This window comes from Notolepis coatsorum (assembly GCF_963971535.1).
Source record: "Notolepis coatsorum genome assembly, chromosome: 1".
In the NCBI taxonomy this organism is placed as follows: Eukaryota; Metazoa; Chordata; class Actinopteri; order Aulopiformes; family Paralepididae; genus Notolepis; species Notolepis coatsorum.
Genome location: NC_140165.1, coordinates 64,677,406 through 64,695,968, shown reverse-complemented (window position 1 = coordinate 64,695,968; position 18,563 = coordinate 64,677,406). Strand labels below are relative to the sequence as shown.

The 18,563-nt window shown below is 48.0% G+C and overlaps 1 protein-coding gene across 1 annotated transcript in view; it reads right to left on the bottom strand.

The window, feature by feature from the left end:
- The window catches only part of LOC311235920 (voltage-gated delayed rectifier potassium channel KCNH8-like), a gene marked incomplete at its 3' end in the record, with an annotated part of 374,679 nt that overhangs the window by 254,990 nt on the left and 101,126 nt on the right, over positions 1-18,563 (bottom strand). The window contains exon 6 of the mRNA XM_084323448.1: positions 17,711-17,918. Coding sequence (XP_084179574.1) covers positions 17,711-17,918 — 208 coding nt within the window. The remainder of the gene's footprint in view (positions 1-17,710; positions 17,919-18,563) is intronic.

Below are 18,563 nucleotides of genomic sequence, written 5' to 3'. Positions count from 1 at the left end.
AAGGTACCCGATAGCCTTGGGACCGGTAACACCAACATGGTATATGTATTTTCAAACACAATGCATAGGAAGCATAATTCACACACCTACAGCGATTGTGTTTTGTATGATGTTGAGTGCCTTGTGTGGCTCTGGTCACAGGGGCCCTAAGCAAGCACTTAGTTCACTAAAGGTGCTCCCATAGTCGAGCGGACTGTCTCGCGCCAGTTTACACAATTTTCCCCACGCTGTTCAACTTCTGTCATGTCGTCGTCATCCGATGTCAAAATAAAGAGTATGTTATCTCCGTTTCCAATATTTCGATAATAAAACGGGCAGTTTTACACACTTCATTTAGAAAAGCCATTCAAACATCTCAAGCCCTACTCTCTCTTGGCACGGAGCGAGTGGTCAGAGTAAAATGCAGATCGGCGTCACATTAAATGCAGTTCGATGTCAACCAAAACCCCGAGCAGCATTTTGTGTGACACCAAGTGGACGTCCGCGCGTCCGAAAATAGGAGCTTCGCACTTGGACTCTGCTTTGGGTCTGCTTTGAGTACCCTTTGGGTCTGCTTTGAGCCCGCGGGAGTCTGCTCCGTGTACGGTGCGCTCGACTATGGGAAGGGCTTTATGCCTCAGGCATAAGTGAAGTAGAATACATTTTAAGTTACGTTTTAAGATGAAGTTTGTATTTCAGATACAAGTCCCCTCTCTGAATGAGCAGTGACAGTCAGGTAGGAGACCTCTTTCTCTTCCGTCATGCACATGTTGGGTTCGAGGACCTGTCTGCCTCTCTCCCCTTTGCCTCCCAATCGCCTGGTCTTCCCTCCATGCAGATGAGCAACAAGCTCTGCCTTGAATGTCTGAGCAGCCCAGCTGACAGGCCAAGGTGAGATGGTGATGGTGATGGAAGAGGTAAGGGGCTATGGACAGGGGGTAGAGGAGAGAGTTATGGGTGGAGACCTAGGGCTATGGCTGGAAGGAATACAGAATATGAAGGTATACCGTCATGGATCCACGCAAAGGTTTTTTTACCAGGCCGTCATCCACAATTTATACATATTTAAGAAAAATAGACATACTGTCAATCAAAACAAATTTCCTTAACCCTTTCACTGCCACACTACCAAAGGGTTAACCCTTTCATGGCAACAATACAGAAGGTTAACCCTTTCACTGCCACATGACAAAGGGTTAACCCTTTCACAACCACACTACATAAGGTTAGGGGTGATACAACCTCAGAGGACCATTGAACTTCAAAAAACCTGTGATGAAAAACAACCTGAAAATAATGTGTATCGCCTCTTATGGAGCCACCCTGTGGAATGGACTAGACTGCTAGAGGATGAACAAAAATATTGTGAAAACATAAATCAATTCGAATCTAGACTAAAAAAATCTATTCTAAGGGAAGAAGAGCTTTAATTGCATATTAATAGAAAAAAATACGTATGATACTGTATTGTACGTTATATCATATTACATTATATAATCATATTATAATTAATTTGTATATTATATTGAACTATATTTGCAGTATATGCTATTATATTATGGTACTATATTGTATATATCATGTATTATATCTCACATCACATTATATATGTGCTGTATACACTATTATGTACTATATACTATTATATATACTATTATATACTGCAGGTATACTATACTGTAATGTGTACTGTAATGTGTACTATATGTGTGTACTGTAATGTGTACTATATGTATGTACTATGTATGTATGTAAATGAAAAAAGAAAAAGAAAAGAAACGTAAGTCTTCAGGGGTAGGGCCCGACAAGCCTAGTGCTTCTCACTAGCCCTTTTCGGACAATTGGACAATGCTGCAATAGCAGCTGGTAAAACGTTGACGATTTATGGAATGACCGTTGTTATATTATCGTACTTGGCCATCGCGTCCCGCTCTTAAGCCTATCGAGATATCCCTTATCTCATGTACCTACTGTACTCAGGACTTCAGGACTGGTCACTCCACAGAGACAGCCCTCATTGCGGTCACAGAGGCACTTCACTTAGCAAAAGCGAAAGGCCTCTCCTCTGTCCTGATTCTCCTAGATCTATCTGCAGCCTTCGACACAGTCAACCACCAGATCCTCCTCGCGGCCCTCGCAGGAATGGGAGTGGCTGGCTCTGCGCTGACATGGTTGTCATCATACCTCAATGACCGCTCCTACCAAGTGTCATGGAGAGGGACCCTGTCGGCCACCCGCCCCCTGCGGACGGGTGTCCCCCAGGGCTCGGTTTTAGGACCCCTTCTCTTCTCCCTCTACACTAAATCACTGGGTAACATTATCACGTCTCATGGCTTCTCCTACCACTGTTATGCCGACGATACTCAACTCTTCCTCTCCTTCCCTCCCTCAGATATCCACGTCTCTGAGCGGATCTCGGCCTGTCTGTCCGACATCTCCGCCTGGATGACGACCAACCACCTCAAACTGAACCTAAGCAAAACAGAATTGCTCCACCTGCCGGCCAAATCCTCCCCCCTGACCGACCTTTCCATCACAGTCGAGAATGCAGCTGTGACCGCGTCCCCGACCGCCAAGAACCTTGGTGTTGTCCTCGACGACCAGTTGAACTTCTCTGCTCACATCGCAGCGACAACCAGAACCTGCCGATTCCTCCTGAGCAACGTCAGAAGGATACGCCCCTTCCTGACAAAAGAAGCCACCCAACTCCTCGTCCAATCAACAGTCATCTCCCGCCTCGACTACTGCAACGCACTGCTCGCTGGCCTCCCGGCCACTGCCACTAAGCCTCTTCAACTCATTCAGAACGCAGCGGCCCGCCTGATCTCAAACCTACCGAAGTCGGCCCATGTCACCCCACTTCTTAGGGACCTGCACTGGCTCCCAATTGCTGCACGAATCCGCTTCAAGGCCCTCGACCTAGCATACCGTGCGGCAAAGGGAACTGCTCCCGCCTACCTCCGGTCAATGGTCTCTAACTACACACCCTCAAGACCCCTACGCTCTGCATCTTCTGGCCGCCTCAGACCTACTCCTATCCAAGCTCCGGGAGGGTCATCAAAGAGAAGTCGCCTATTCTCAGTCCTTGCCCCACAATGGTGGAATGAACTACCCACCCCAGTTAGGACAGCCGAAACACGTCCAATCTTTCGCCGTCGACTAAAGACGCACTTCTTCAACCATTATCTGAATTAAAAAAAAAATAAAAAATAAAAATCTAACCCTAACTAACCATACTGTCATGCACTTGTCCTAATAAACTAACCTACACTGTAGCACTCAACACTTTGATGAACATTGTTACTCAGCTGATAGAGTTGTGCTCTTCCTGATGGCTTGTCGTACAGAACTTGTAAGTCGCTTTGGATAAAAGCGTCAGCTAAATGACTAAATGTAAAATGTAAATATACTTCACTAACGAAAAACAAATACGCCCACACCTGCCGGGTCCCGCCCCTATGGAGGCGTAGCCTATAAGACACTAGGCATGGTCACCAAACACTCTTCCTCTATTTCGTTTCCATCATAACGGTCGCAGTGCGCCTTATGTAACTAGTTGTTATGAAAATATTTGAGAAATTGCGTAATGTTGAAAGCTTACCGGAGGTTTGTTTACCCCTGGAATCTTCGGGGCATGTTTCAGCGACACGTCGGGCCTATGTTGATGTTTCCTCGTCTGACGGCAGCAGACCAAGGGGCAGCGTACAAGGTTTGGCTATCGGGCCGGGGTGGCTTGGTGAACGTTCCACTGCAGTGGACGTTTTCCTGGCTATCCTGGAGCATGCTGCTTACACTAATGCTACTAATGCTACTGCTAATGCTAATGTTGATGCTGAAATGGGTCGTTGTTCTAATACTCCCCGCCGAGGGACGTTGTCGCTTTTCCCTCCTCTTGCCCGGTTCATTGATGAAGGTCAGTCGGTTGCTAATGTGGGGGGTTTCGCTGAGTCTTATTTACCTTTTTTACGGGTAAAGGGGCTAACAACAGGGTGCAGGCCGAGTGTACCGTGGCTGCGTAGCCAGGTAGCTTTGATCCTGTGTCCCGGCGGGGATGAACGATGTCCCACCCGGCCGATGCTTGAGAGCGAATCGGCTCGGAGGGTGGCAGTATGGACGGATGAGTGGTATACTGCTGCAGGATGGTTTGTAGCGGCGGCCAGTGTTATGGCTCAGCTGGCTAGTTTCCTATCCACATTGGCGTTGGGTAGTGGGGCTATGGGTCCAGCCGACATTGTAAACATGTTGCATGTTTGTGGTGTTATAGAGATCTTGACTCAGTCGCAAGCTATAACTGCGGGGAGGATTAGGATGCTATCAACGTTGTTGTTCGGCATGTTTGGTTGGAGCACTCTCCTCTTGGGGAAGAGGATACGTTTTCTCTCCTCACGACTCCTTTTTCCACGGAAAGCCTTTTTGGTCATTCTGTGGAGGCGCAGGCGGTTGTTGATCTGGGTCCCACACCGCCTCACGCTGTGCAGCCAGAGGTGGGAGCACGGCCTCGTCAACGACTGTGGCGAGGCCCTCGACAGGCGGCCATGTTTCCCCCGCCAGTGGTGCCCTGGGCGGAGAGTCAACAGAGATCCACAAGGCCGACAGCCTTGGCGGCCGAGGGATCGGCCATTTTGGGTGTATGCGGCTTGGATAAAACAAGCCGTTGTCATTCTGCCGCGAGCAGCCCGCTCCCCGTTCAATCCTCTCTCTGTTACCCACGGAAGCGGGGCTCTGATCGTTTTCCTTTGGCTGCGGGCCGCGAACCTTCTTTGAAGCGCATGCGGCCCCATTCTTCACTTCTCATGGGGACAGGGGCTGACACCCAGTTAATGGCTGAGCCTAGGTCTGTCCGTGAGAATGTTGTGCTGTCGCGTGGCTCCTGCACCACACGATGTGTGATGGAGGAGTCTGGTGTTACGGCTGCCACTAGCTACAGTGGTCAGCAGGGGGACTCGAGGCCTCTTCTGTTGCACAGCAAGGGTTACCCCGGCCTCGCCTTCACCAGGCGGGGTATCGCGCTGATGCCTCCCACTCCCGTGAGAGCGGCAGTGGTCTGCAAAGAAGAGGCGAGCGTGATTTGGGTGATAGCAATATCACTGCAGGGCTTCGGCGTGTAGGAGCCCATGGGGCTCTCATGCCTTGCGTGTCTAGCTGTGGAACAACTCCTCAGCATGCCTAGAGGGGTGTTCAGGGGGGGGGTGTGTGTCAACCAGTTTGATGACAGCTTCTCCCGTATCAAACCGGCCCTTTCTGTCGGGGTCCCCCCTTGGGTGCGTCGCACAGCGGGAGGGACCGGGCCAACTATCTACTGTTCCTTGCGGCCCAGCGTCAGTTGACGGCGGGTGCGCTGTGGGATTATTGTCACATATGGCGACAAGAATGCCGTTTGGGGGTGTGGATAGAGAGAACGTTGACAGAGGGGCTTGTGTTGCAGTTCGCGCAACCCCAACCTCCGTTCTCAGGTTTGGTGCCGACCCTATTGTCAGGGTCAGAAGCAGTGACAGCCCTGGCCGACGAGATCCGATCTCTGTTGGCGAAGCAGGCCGTAGTCGTGGTCCCGAGAGAGGACGCGATGTCAGGCGTCTACTCCCGTTATTTTCTGGTGCCCAAGAAAAAGGGGGGGGTCAGACCTATACTGGATCTGTCCACGTTCAATCGGTTGATTGTAGCGAGACCGTTCAGGATGTTGACCGTCAAACTCCTTCTGCTTGCTGTCAGAAGGGGAGACTGGTTCACCTCCATAGACCTGAAGGATGCGTATTTCCACATCCCGATTTTCCCTCCTCACAGGAAGTTCCTGCGGTTCCTGTTTCAGGGCGTAGCGTACGAGTACCAGAGGTTGCCGTTCGGCTATTCTCTGGCTCCCCGCACATTCACCACGTGCGTAGCGACTGCGCTGGAGCCTCTATGTCGTCGGGGTATACAGGTTCTGTTCTATCTCGACGACATTCTGCTCCTCAGTCGTTCGGAGGAGGTTGCCAGGTCTCATACCAGGCTGGTGGTGGAATTCCTCACCAGGCTGGGTTTTGCTGTGAACTGGAAGAAGAGTACGCCTATTCCCAGTCAACAGGTGGAGTACTTGGGCTTGACGTTGAGGTCAAGGCCCATGATTGTAACCCTCTCAGAGCAGCGGCGGGTGTCTATCCTTCGCACGCTCAGGGGTTTCCGTCTGGGAGGGACGGTCACGGCGCTGCAAGTGATGCGCCTGCTCGGTATGATGGCATCTGCTCACACGGTGGTTCCTCTTGGCCTCCTCTTCATGAGGAGGATACAGAGGTGGTTTTTCTCTATGGGAATAGATCCGGTGAGGGACAAATGGAAACGGTTGACGGTTCCTTTGTCGATATGGGGAGATCTCGCCCATTGGAGGAGGCTGGGTATCCTCACCATTGGGGTCCCCATGGGCAGCAGGCGCTCACACGTCACGGTCTTCACCGACGCCTCTCTCACGAGTGGGAACTCCGCCCCGACATAGTCAGACAGATCTGGGATCGTTTCGGGGAGGCCTCGATAGATCTGTTTGCGAGCCGACGCTCTCACAAGTGCCCCTTGTGGTTCTCGGTCAGTCGAGCAGATCTCCCCCCCTTGGGGGTGGATGCCTTCTCGATCTTTCCATGGCCGCCCGGTCTTCTGTACGCCTTTCCTCCTGTACAGCTGTTGGGTCAGCAGTTGGAGCGGATACGGAGGGAGCGCAGGACGGTGATCCTGGTTGCGCCGGACCGGGGCACGGCAGTGTGGTTTCCGATCTTGATCCAGCTACTCTTCGCTCCGCCTTGGGTTATTCCTTGGTCGGCGACGGCCCTCTCTCAGCAACGCGGGTCGCTGTTCCAGTACCCGGCGTTTGGCCACGCCTGTCGGTGTGGCTGGTGAGAGGGTAGGTCTGGAGAGGATGGACCCTTCTGTGGTTAATACCATCCGGAATGCGCATGCTCCCTCCACTGTCGCGCTTTACGCGGGCAGATGGCGTATGTTCCAAGAGTGGTGTAAGGCGGGGGGCCAGGACCCAGTCTCCTGCCCCCTGGATGCTGTCCTTAGTTATCTTCAGTCTCTCCTTGGTAGACTGTCGGCTTCGACGGTGAGGGTATATGCAGCAGCTATATCTTCCTATCATGAGGGGTTTGAGGGGGATGTCTTGTTCAGCCACCCTCTTGTGAAGCGTTTCCTGCTTGGCGCTCGACGCGTTAAGCCGGTGCAACGCTCTTTGCCTGTCTTTTCGTTCCGATTGCGGTGCCACTCTGCGGCCTAATCCTGCTTTCGTGCCTAAGAATATCCGGAGTTCCTTCCGCTCCAGGGATATTGTGGTTCAGGCGTTTCATCCGCCTCCTCACGCTAGTGAGTTAGATGCAGGCCTTCACCTGTCATGTCCGGTCCGTGCTTTGGGTATTTACCTCAGCCGTACTCAGGACCTCAGGGTTACCGATCAGCTTTTTGTCTGTCACGGTGGTTCTCGTGCCGGTAAGGCACTATCGAAACAGCGCCTGTCCCATTGGTTGTGCCAGGGCATTGCCCTCTGCTACACGTTGGCCGGGCTGGATCCCCCAGGGGGCGTCAGGGCACACTCCACTCGTGGGGTGGCTGCCTCTGCCGCTCTGCTGGGTGGGGCCTCGGTGGAGGACATCTGTGCTGCAGCTTCATGGTCCTCCCCGGGCCCCTTTGTAAGGTTTTACCTCATGGACATGACCGGGGGTTCTGTCTCCCAGGCGGTTCTGGGGTCTGTGGCCTTTCCTGCTTCCCGTCCTTTGGTAGGGTAGCAGGAGTGTGTGGGTTAGTTCACACGTGGTTCCGCCTGTGCTGTGTGTTCAAGGGGTTCTAGTTCCCTCTTGCTCGCACTCCGGTGGAGTTGACTGCGCCCCCCCTTCATTAGGAAGGATGGGGTGACGGGACTCCCCAACCCCTTGATGTGGGCTTACAGGTCCACAGGGGGTGCATTTGTCGGGCCTCGCGTCCGCTCTACCCCATATCTCGATAGGCTTAAGAGCGGGACGCGATGGCCAAGTACGATAATATAACTTAAGGTTATGTATATAACCTAGTTATATGAGTACTGGCTGAGCGTCCCGCTCTTAATGGCCCTGAGTCCCCGTTTTGAGGAATCTTTTCCTGGAAACGGGTTTTTTGGCGAGGAAGAGTGTTTGGTGACCATGCCTAGTGTCTTATAGGCTACGCCTCCATAGGGGCGGGACCCGGCAGGTGTGGGCGTATTTGTTTTTCGTTAGTGGAGTACAGTAGGTACATGAGATAAGGGATATCTCGATAGGCTTAAGAGCGGGACGCGATGGCCAGTACTCATATAACTAGGTTATATACATAACCTTACATTATGTGTCCAAAACCCAGAAAAAAAATAACTGAACTGAACTGAACTGAACATAAGGTTAACCCTTTCACAACCACACTACAGAAGGATAACCATTTCACTACCACACTACATACAGTTAACTACAGAAGATTAACCCTTTCACTACCACACTACATACGGTTAACCATCTGTAGTGTGGTAGTGAAAGGTTAACCTTCTGCAGTGTGGTAGTGAAGGGGTTAAAAAAGAAGAAAGGTACTGGAGCACATGGATCATCTTTAGGAAAATATTTAGTTTTCGGGTTTTTGCACCCTATTAATTTTTTTTTAAAGATGATCTGTGTGCTCCAGTACCTTCCTTCTTTCTTTTAAGATATTTTTTAGGGTATTTCTGCTTTATTATATAGGACAGTGAGTGACTGAGAGAAATCAGGGGTAGAGAGAAGGAGGGTGACATGCGACAAAGGTCTTGGGTTGGATTCGAACACGGGACGTGGTGATCATGCTATGCATCCTAGCGCGGTGAATCACGAGGTCCAGTGTCTTTCTTCTTAACATCAAAAATATATCAAGACTCCCTAGATGTAACACTGAAGGGCACAGGAAGTCCTTCATTCCGACAGCAATTAGAATCTATAATGCATCACTGTGCCTCACTGCATCACTGAGCACAGGGTGACAGCACAGCCTGGCGAAATCTTCCTGGTCACTTTACACTTTACAATTTTTACACTTATTACTGTACATTTTACTGTATATTTCTGTATCTTTTTGGTTGCATAGTTTATATTTAAGAATTTAGAATGTATATACATACCATAATGTATATCCCGGACCGTATTTTATTCTTTATTCAATTTTATTCTTATTTTAGTCCTATTGACTACCTAAATGTTCAAGTTTCTTTATTAGTTGTCATACAGAAGTACAGAATACTTTTATACAAAATGCTTCTTTCTGTTACGCTCCAGAGACTGTGCTAGACCCAGAGACTGTGCTAGACAAAATGTTTATTGTTGTTCAATGTGAGCGATCTGTAGTGCCAAATTTCCCTCAGGATTAATAAAGGATTTCTATTCTATTCTATTCTATGTCACATTGTGATTTATACCGGAAAAACGACTATACCTATGTTATATAAAAACATATTATACTGTTGAATGCTGTTAGTGTTTATACAGTCAAAACTAAGGAAAATATTGTGATGAATGAATGAATGAATGAATGAATGAATGAATGAATGAATGAATGAATGAATGAATGAAAACTTTATTAACAGATTGCAGAATGGGTACAATACAGTACGGCTCAATACACAATTGTTAAGGGGATGCAGACCAGAGAAAGACGTTTGTCTTGTTTACATCAGGGTCCCCCATTTTCAATTCATAGTGACATTTATGACATACACAACATACATGACATCATGACATTTATGGCATAGGGACATACATGACATACAGGCAGGGCCGCCTCAGGGGGTGTGCGAGCAGTGCGGTCGCACAGGGCCTCGCGGGAAGGGGGGCCTCGCAAAAAATAAAATAAAAAAAAAAATAAAAAAAAAATATTTTTTATTTATTTTTTTTATTATTTTTTATTATTTTTTTTTATTTTTTTTTTATTTTTTTGCGAGGCCCCCCTTCCCGCGAGGCCCTTTTTCATCACAGACCTAAAATCTAGTTTTGCTTATATGCTTATATATTTCACATTAGACACGTTTGTAGAATGTGTCTGACTTCCTGGCTCTGCAGACTGCAGTTTTCCGGTTTCTGCGGATTTGCTGCTCTACAGATTTTAGGATAGTGTTTCCGGCCCGTCCGCCGACCGCCGTAATACCAAATAGAAGAAGAAGACACACGAGGTAGATAATTCAGCGCTATTCAGAGGAGCGAGGCGAGTGGATGTCTTTTCAAAAGAAGGAGAAGAGAACTTGTGAGCAGATAAATCTGTTAGGCAGCAATATGCCGAAAGGTGTCCAGTCTGCCGGAAAGTACTCGAAGAAGAAGAAGAAGAAGAATTACACCGTGGGCCAAGTCGCCATGATGCTGTCGCCGGCTAGTAGCTAGCTTAGCTAACGGCTAACCTATCCAGAGGAGCGAGGCGAGGCGAGTGGATGTCTTTTCAAAAGAAGCAATACGCCGAAAGGTGTCCAGTCTGCCGGAAAGTACTCGAAGAAGAAGAAGAAGAAATTACACCGTGGGGCCAAGAAAGTCTCCTTCCACGTGACGTTGATACTGCGTTATGGTGAGTGACCGTGAGTCAACATATGATTTATATACCCGCCGTGGATCTGTCTTTCTCTCTCTGGAGCCAAACTGGTCGACTACTGTAGCTAATACTACTAGTAGCTAACGCTAACGGTGTGTGCCTGCTGGTGGTGAGAGCACCTGGCTGTATGCAGCTACATAGAGCCACGTGCCTGATTGAGCTAACTGTTAGCCAGACGCCATGTGTGGGCTGGCTGGCTGGCTGTCGGCCCACCACGTCCTCCCCACACCCAGTCTCCTCGGCCGGAGCCGTGGCCCCCCGTACTATACCAGGAGGGAGGGGTGGGGAGCGAAGGTGGAGGGAGGCGCGCTGAGGCCTTTCGTCAACGTGGAGACCTGTGTTGCGCGGCCTTTCGCCCTGCGCCCTCGTGCAGGTAACTAAGATTAATGAAAATGTCATGACATTACCCCACTCTTACTTCCTTCCCCTCCCGAATGTTTTGTTAATAACAATGTTTTTTTCCAGGCAAAACATATGCTACTTCACAACATTTGGAGATACGACATGTGCTGTGTGTGAATGGTGTAGCTTGTGTAGCTTGTGTAGCTTGTGTAGCGTTGGGCCATTGGCCAAAGCTGTGTGTGGCCTGGTGTCACAGAGTACCTGGCTAGCCTATTTAGCTGATGTCGGCCATTGGCTCCTTGCTTTGGTTTCTCTGGTATACCCTGCTCTTCTTGTTGGATTTAAGTGTTGATCTTTGTCCTTTTGAATCTGTCATACATGCTCTAGTCTCTAACACACACACACATGACAAACACACATGTTCTCTCTCTCTCTCTCTCTCTCTTTCTAACACACACAGTCTGCCTATGGCGGCCTTTCTCGATGGCTAGGCTGTGCTCAAGGATCTTCAGTCACAGTGCTCAGGTATTCTGCCACTGTGTACTCTCTGTTTAGGGCCAAATAGCATTTCAATTTCTTTCCAATGTGTCTCTCTCTCTCTCTCTCTCTCTCTCTCTCTTTTGATCTTTGTCCTTTTGAATCTGTCATACATGCTCTAGTCTCTCTCTAACACACACACACATGACAAACACATGTTCTCTCTCTCTCTGTACACTGTATATTGACTGTAGAACGGGAGCTCTCTCTCGCTCTCTCTTTTGCTATATGTTGACTGTATCATGCCCCGCCTCGGGCAGCGCTATTATTTAAGAATATGTTGACTGTATATATAAAAAAAAAAAAAAAAAAAATATATATATATATATATATATATATATTTTTTTTTTTTTTTTTTTTTTTTACCTTTGGGGGGGGGGGGGGGGGGGGCTCGCGTTAAATCTCGCACAGGGCCTCGCATTTCTCCCAGGCGGCCCTGCATACAGGTATATAGTACTGTTACATTTGTGACATATACGATATGCAAATATACAGTACTGTTACCCATAGATCAGAGAATATATACATATGATGGGGAGGAGACTGTACATTAGGAGGGGGTGGGAGGGGGGCAGTTTCGAATTGCAGTCTCCTGTAGGTGCTCTTTAAGAGCTGTTTTGAGTGTGGGTAGGGATTCACATTTTTTTATGGCTGTGGGTAGGGCGTTCCACATTGTTGTGGCATAATTGCGAAACGTGTTTAGTCCCTTGTCTGTGCCGAATCTGGGTTGCACATGATTTGTGGAACTCCCTCTGGTGTTGATTGATTGATTGAAAACTTTATTAACAGATTGCAGAATGGGTACAGTACAGTACAGCTCAATACATACAATTGTTAAGGGGATGCAGACCAGAGAAAGACTTTCGTCTTGTTTACATCAGGGTCCCCCATTTTCAATTCATCATTGTCAGTGTTGTGGGCGTGGTATTCACTGACCTTTGGGAAGTATTTCGACATGTACATGGGTACCTGTGTGGTGTAGTGTATCTTGTAGACCAGGCCCATTGCAAGTAGCTGTACTCTGTCGTCTACTCTAAGCCATCCTAGGTAGTCAAAGTGGGCAGGGGTGAGGTGGGTTCTAGGAGTAAGGTCAAGTAGTAGTCTGACCAGTTTGTTTTGTGATGTTTATAATCTTGTTTTTAGCGCCTTTGAGGTGCTTTGGTACCATGAGGTGCAAACATAGTCGTAGTACCCTTGAATGAGTGCTCCTGCCAGAGTCTTCAGGGTATTCTTGTTTACCAGAGAGGACGTCCGGTACAAGAATCTAGTTCATTGGTTGACTTTTTTTTATTACATTGGATGCCATTTTGTCACAGGAAAGATTTGCCTCTAGGATGGAACCCAGGTATGTAATTTCATCTTTCCTTGTGACAATATTGTCACCCACTGTAACTGAGAAGCCGTCGGTCTCGCTGAGTTTGTTATTTGAACCGAAGAGAATGGACTCTGTTTTACCCAGGTGTAATGATAGTTTGTTATCAGCGAGCCAGGTGCACATTCTGCCGAGTTCTGAGCTGAGGGTTTTTTAACCTGTAGCTTGTTCTTGTCAGAGATCAGCAGGGCTGAGTCATCCGCGAACAAGAACAAGTTGCAGTCACAAGCTGACGACATGCCATTTGCATAAATTAGGAACAGTAGCAGTCCTAGTATGCTTCCTTGTGGAACACCACAGCTCACTGTGAGGGGGGGGATAGAGTACCGTTTACCTCCACCATCAGTTCTCTCCCCTCCAGGTAGGATTGCATCCAGCTCACTGATAGACTATCAAAACCAATTGCTTTCAGCTTGTCAATCAGAATGGAGTGATTGACAGTGTCGAAGGCCTTTTGTAGGTCCAGCATGACCATGACACAGTATTGGCCCACGTCCACCATTTGCCCACGTTTTTGTGCAGGGGGGTCACTCTCGCAATTTTGAAGTCCTTGGGGATGTGTCCCTGTTTTATGGAGAGGTTTATTGTGTGTGTGATGACTGGGGTGATGGCGGCTGCTGAGTCTCTGAGGAATTTGGAGGGGATGTTGTCATGGCCAGTGGCCTTGTTAGGTTGGAGGGCGCTCAGTTCTTTGAGTACCTCATCTGTTGTTACCATTTCCAGTTTGAAGTCGTCTTTGCGGACCCCTAGGTTTTTGTGGTATGCTACTATGTGTTCTACCCCATAATGCCCTGAGTGGGAGGGTAGTTTATTAACCAGTGTTGTGGCTATGTTTGTAAAGAATATGTTTAGGTATTTGGCCACATCCAGTTTGTCTGTGATGAGAGTGTTTTCTGTCTTTATGTTTATGTTTGTAAATCTGGTTTTTAGTTTTTTGCTGCAGCCTAGTTGGTTGTTGAGTAATTTCCAAAGTTCGGAGGGTTTGTTTTTGTTTTCCTCAGTTTTGTCATTGATGAAATATTTTTTTGCGGTTTTGATCATGGTGTTTACGTCATTTCTTAGCCTGTTTCTTTGAATTTTTTGTTCAACAACGTGGGCTTGGAGTTCACTGTTTGAGCTTTTGGTAAGCTTTGTCTGGCTTTTATGAAGTTCCGAGCATTTTTTTGTCTCACATTTTTTGTCGCAAATTTTTTGTTTCCGTGCGTTTATCCCAAGCTTTCTTTTCTTTTTTTTTCACTTTTTCTCCTTATTGTTCTATTTTTCTCCCATCCCAATTTCGCCTCGCAATTTCTCCCTTCAATTCTCCCCTCCCCTGTCTCGAACGTTGCTAGACTATGCCTCCCACTGGTCGGCTGCAGTGAGGACCAAGCCTTGCATCACGTGTGTGCATCCATGGCTCAGCAGGATTTTTAACCCTGGCGGTTCTTATGGGTGCCATGTTGTTAAGTATTGTTGTGAATTTGGTTTTGAATTCAAGCCATGTTTCTTCAACAAGTGTACCACTGAGCTCATCTGACTAGTCCATGCTCTCCAGTTCTTGGTTAAAGGCCTCTCTAGAGTAGGTTTTGAGGTCCCTAGATGTGACTGTTTTGTGACAGCCGGCCGTTTGTTTTAGCTTTTTGCGGGTACAGAATATCATATAATGATCACTTAAACCACATGCTATCACCCCTTTGTTGGAGATCATGGACTTGTCAGAGGTCAGAATTAGATCAATGGTAGTTTGTGTTGAATCACATACTCTTGTGGGTTGGGTGATTAGCTGGCTGAAACCGTGCAGATCACAAAATCTACCGAAGACCTTGAAGACGGGTGCTTCTTTACGTAGCATATCCGTATTCCAGTCGGCGATAAGAATCTTTTCCACACCTTCCACCCCAGCTAAACACCCATCCAGTGTGTCATAGAAGCCACTCTGCTCTGGTGGTCTATAGATTGTGCCTACTAGTACGGATTTGGCCCTTTCGAATAAGATTTCAACCCAAACTGTTTCAATTTCATCATGGTTCAGGACAGGTCAGTACGGATGAATTTGGTATCTTTATGAATATACACACAGACACCACCTCCATACTGATTCCTATCCTATCCAGTTTTTGATTTCTATCTCTGGATCCTGTACAGATGCATCTAGTTTAGTTTCTGTGAAACACAATATGTTTGCCTTACCGTTCAAAAACAGTTTAGGTCTCAGGCTGTTTGTGTTAAGGTGGAATATGTGGAGACCATTTGCATTTGTTATCTGGTTTATGTCGTCTAGTTCAAGGTGTTGATTGTCTGTGTTCCGTTCTGTGGTGTCTGGTTGACCGGGTGGCGGTAGGTGGGGAGGGGGGGATGGGGTCCTATGTCCATTGTTGTTAGCCGCGTTAGCTCACCGGCTAGCTCGCCGGCCATCGGGCGATGCCTCGTTGTTTACGTCCCACGACGTGCTGGGCGCCACGATTGTGAACCCGGTTCATTCCTTCTCGCTCTGGCCTCTCGTGGGTTCTTTTGTAGAGGTGATAGTGGAGGAATGTTGCCGTTGATCATGTTGTTAGCTGCCACTGTCTGTGTTGGCAGCAGTTGTCCTGTAGTGCTAGCGATGCTAGCCGCCACTTCCTGGGTCAATAGTCCTAACTGTCGTCTTTGGTTCCGTGTCATGACGGAACCCGGGTTTCCCGACAGGAGCAAATATAATAGAATCATTGATTTTCTATCAAACTTGCCTGTCGGGGGTAACTTCTTGCGTTCCGGATTTGCTGTAAGTACTGTGTGAATAGCCAAGGTTCCAACGGCTGGATGTTTCCTCTCCGAGCCTGTTAACAAATAGAAGTCACAATGGGACTGTTTTTTTGCGCTTTCCAATTCTGTCTGGAGTTGTTTAAGTGGTGAATTCAGGTACAAGTCCATAATCCACAGGAGGGACAGTAGAAAATGCGCAAAAAAACCTTGTTGTTGTTCTCTTGCGTTGGTTGTGTTGGTTTTGCCGGGAGCTGCATAAAATGCGACCACCCATGCCGAAGCCGGATACTATTACTGATGAGATATTTTGGCCACATCACCCTGCCGTAGATAGGGGTGGTGAAGGGTGGAAACTGTGGCCGGACAGAGAGAAAGGGATGTGGCAGCCGAGTCTGTGTGCATCTGGGGTTATTTATGCATGCTGCATATTATGTGCTGGCCCATACCAAAATGAACTACAGTAAAAATCTACAGTATTCCTATGGCTTTTTCCGTACACACTATAGAGAATTAACAAATTTGTAATTGTCAAATTTGTACAATTCAAAATTGTATACCAGAATTCTTAATGTTATGTTATAGTATACGTAATATGTTTGTTTCATATCGGTGTAAAAAAGAAAAAAAAGAAAAAACAGCACAACCAGGAGTCTAACTAACAATGCTTGTGGTGGGGAGCAAGACCAAGACTCCCGGTCGCACTGTTTTTTGAGGGGGACTTTCGCCGATACAGTATGTTAATATATTACCAATGGCTATAACGTTATGTACCTTCTTTTCTGAGGTCGAGATGAGTACTTTATTTATGTCCTCTGATGAGACCGTGTTGCACACATCAGGTCATTATGTGCCCAGCTCCACTCTGGGATTTTGCCCCTGCACCTCGAGACTGGACGTTACCGAGGGGTCACAGAAAAGGAGCGGATCTGTATTTACTGTGGTATCGATTATTGTCCATTATGCAATGGCATGCAAATATCTTGATTCTGATTGGCTGAAACAGTCAAGTTAGCCGTTGTTGTTTCGTATAACACACTCCACATGACCCCAGATCCCTCCCACAACCGAATTATTATAAAAAAAAAATTTAAATGTGATATCGGAAAATATCTGTATCGGTTTAAAAAAAAAATTATTTATTTCTTTTTTACATTTCTATAACCTTTATTTACCCAGGCAAGCAAGTAAAAACAAATTCTGATTTTATTTATTGTCAAAAGTATGCATAATGTTGTGTTAATTCCACAACAAGAGATATGTAATGTTAATTACCTGAAATTATTCCATTTTTTGGGGGGGGGGGAACCCTGCATATATCGGTATCGGTTGATATCGGTTGATATCGGTATCGGAAATTAAGAGTTGGACAATATCGGTATATCGGTATCGGTAAAAAAGCCAATATCGAGCATCCCTAATTAAAATGGATTTTTGATAACAGGGTTTTTGCTCTTTCACATATTTAGAGAAAGCTTGGGATAGGGCGGCTAAGTGGCGCAGTGGATCGAACCCAGCTCTCTGCGTTGCTACCAGCTTGGCTGGTCGTTCATACTAACACAATTGGCAGTGTTAGGGGTGGGAAAGCTGGTGGGTGGGGATTGGACGTTGTGGACAGCGACTCCTACAGGTCGGTTGGTGCGCCTGTACAGCAGAATCAGGAAGTATCTGGGGCAGTGTGAGCCTCCCACGCGTTACTCCTCGCCACTGAGAGATTGCGCTGTTCAGGTGAAAAGATGCGACAGCAGCCTCCTCGTGTACCGGAGGGGACACGTGATGCAAGGCTTGGTCCTCACTGCAGCCGACCAGTGGGAGGCATAGTCTAGCAACGTTCGAGACAGGGGAGGGGAGAATTGAAGGGAGAAATTGCGAGGCGAAATTGGGATGGGAGAAAAATAGAAAAATAAGGAGAAAAAGTGGATCAAAAAGAAAGAAAGCTTGGGATAAACGCACGGAAAGAACATATATGTGATGTATTTTGGCCTCTGATGGTGTGCATGGTGTAGCTTAGAAACCTTGGGAAGTGATTGTTATGTTCAATTGTTGTTTTTGGTGTCTTATAATCCCGTAAATGATGGGTTGTCGGACATGACACGAAAATTAAATGTCATTAATTCATTAATTCATTCATTCATTCATTCATTCATTCATTAATCCATTCATCCATTCATTCGTTCATTCATTCATTCATTCATTCATACAGACCTATATCCCAAGTGCTGGGGCTGTTGCTCTCGATCTCGCTACGGCCTATGAAGTACCAGACGCAGGCCATCCAGTGGGCCAGCAGGGCGAAGGTGGACATCAGCAGGGTCAGCACCACGGCGCTGTACTGGGAGTATCGGTCCAGCTTCTGGAGCAACCGCAGGAGCCGCAGGAGACGCACCGTCTTCAGGAGGTGTACCCCGAAGTTCTGGAGGAGGAGGAGGAGGAGGAGGAGGAGGAGGAGGAGGAGGAGGAGGAGGAGGAGGAGGAGGAGGAGGAGGAGGTGGAGGAGGTGGAAGGAGGAGGAGGTGGAAGGAGGAGGAGGATGAGGAGGTGGAAGGAGGAGGAGAAGGAGGTGGAATGCGGGAGGAGGAGGAGGAGGAGGAGGTGGAAGAAGGAGGAGGAGGTGGAAGGCGGAAGGAGGAGGAAGTGGACGGAGGAGGAGGTGGAAGGAGGAGGAGAAGGAGGTGGAAGGCGGAAGGCGGAGGAGGTGGACGGAGGAGGAGGTGGAAGGAGGAGGAGGAGGAGGTGGAGGTGGAAGGAGGAGGAGGTGGACGGAGGAGGAGGTGGAAGGAGGAGGAGAAGGAGGTGGAAGGCGGAGGAGGTGGAGGAGGAGGTGGACGGAGGAGGAGGTGGAAGGAGGAGGAGGAGGTGGAGGAGGTGGAAGGAGGAGGATGAGGAGGAGGTGGAAGGAGGAGGAGGTGGAAGGAGGAGGAGGAGGTGGAGGTGGAAGGAGGAGGAGGAGGAGGTGGAAGGAGGAGGAGAAGGAGGTGGAAGGCGAAAGGCGAAGAGAGGAAGAGGAGGATATGAAAATATGACAATGTTGGTAGGTCGGGGGGGGGGGGGTTAGGCT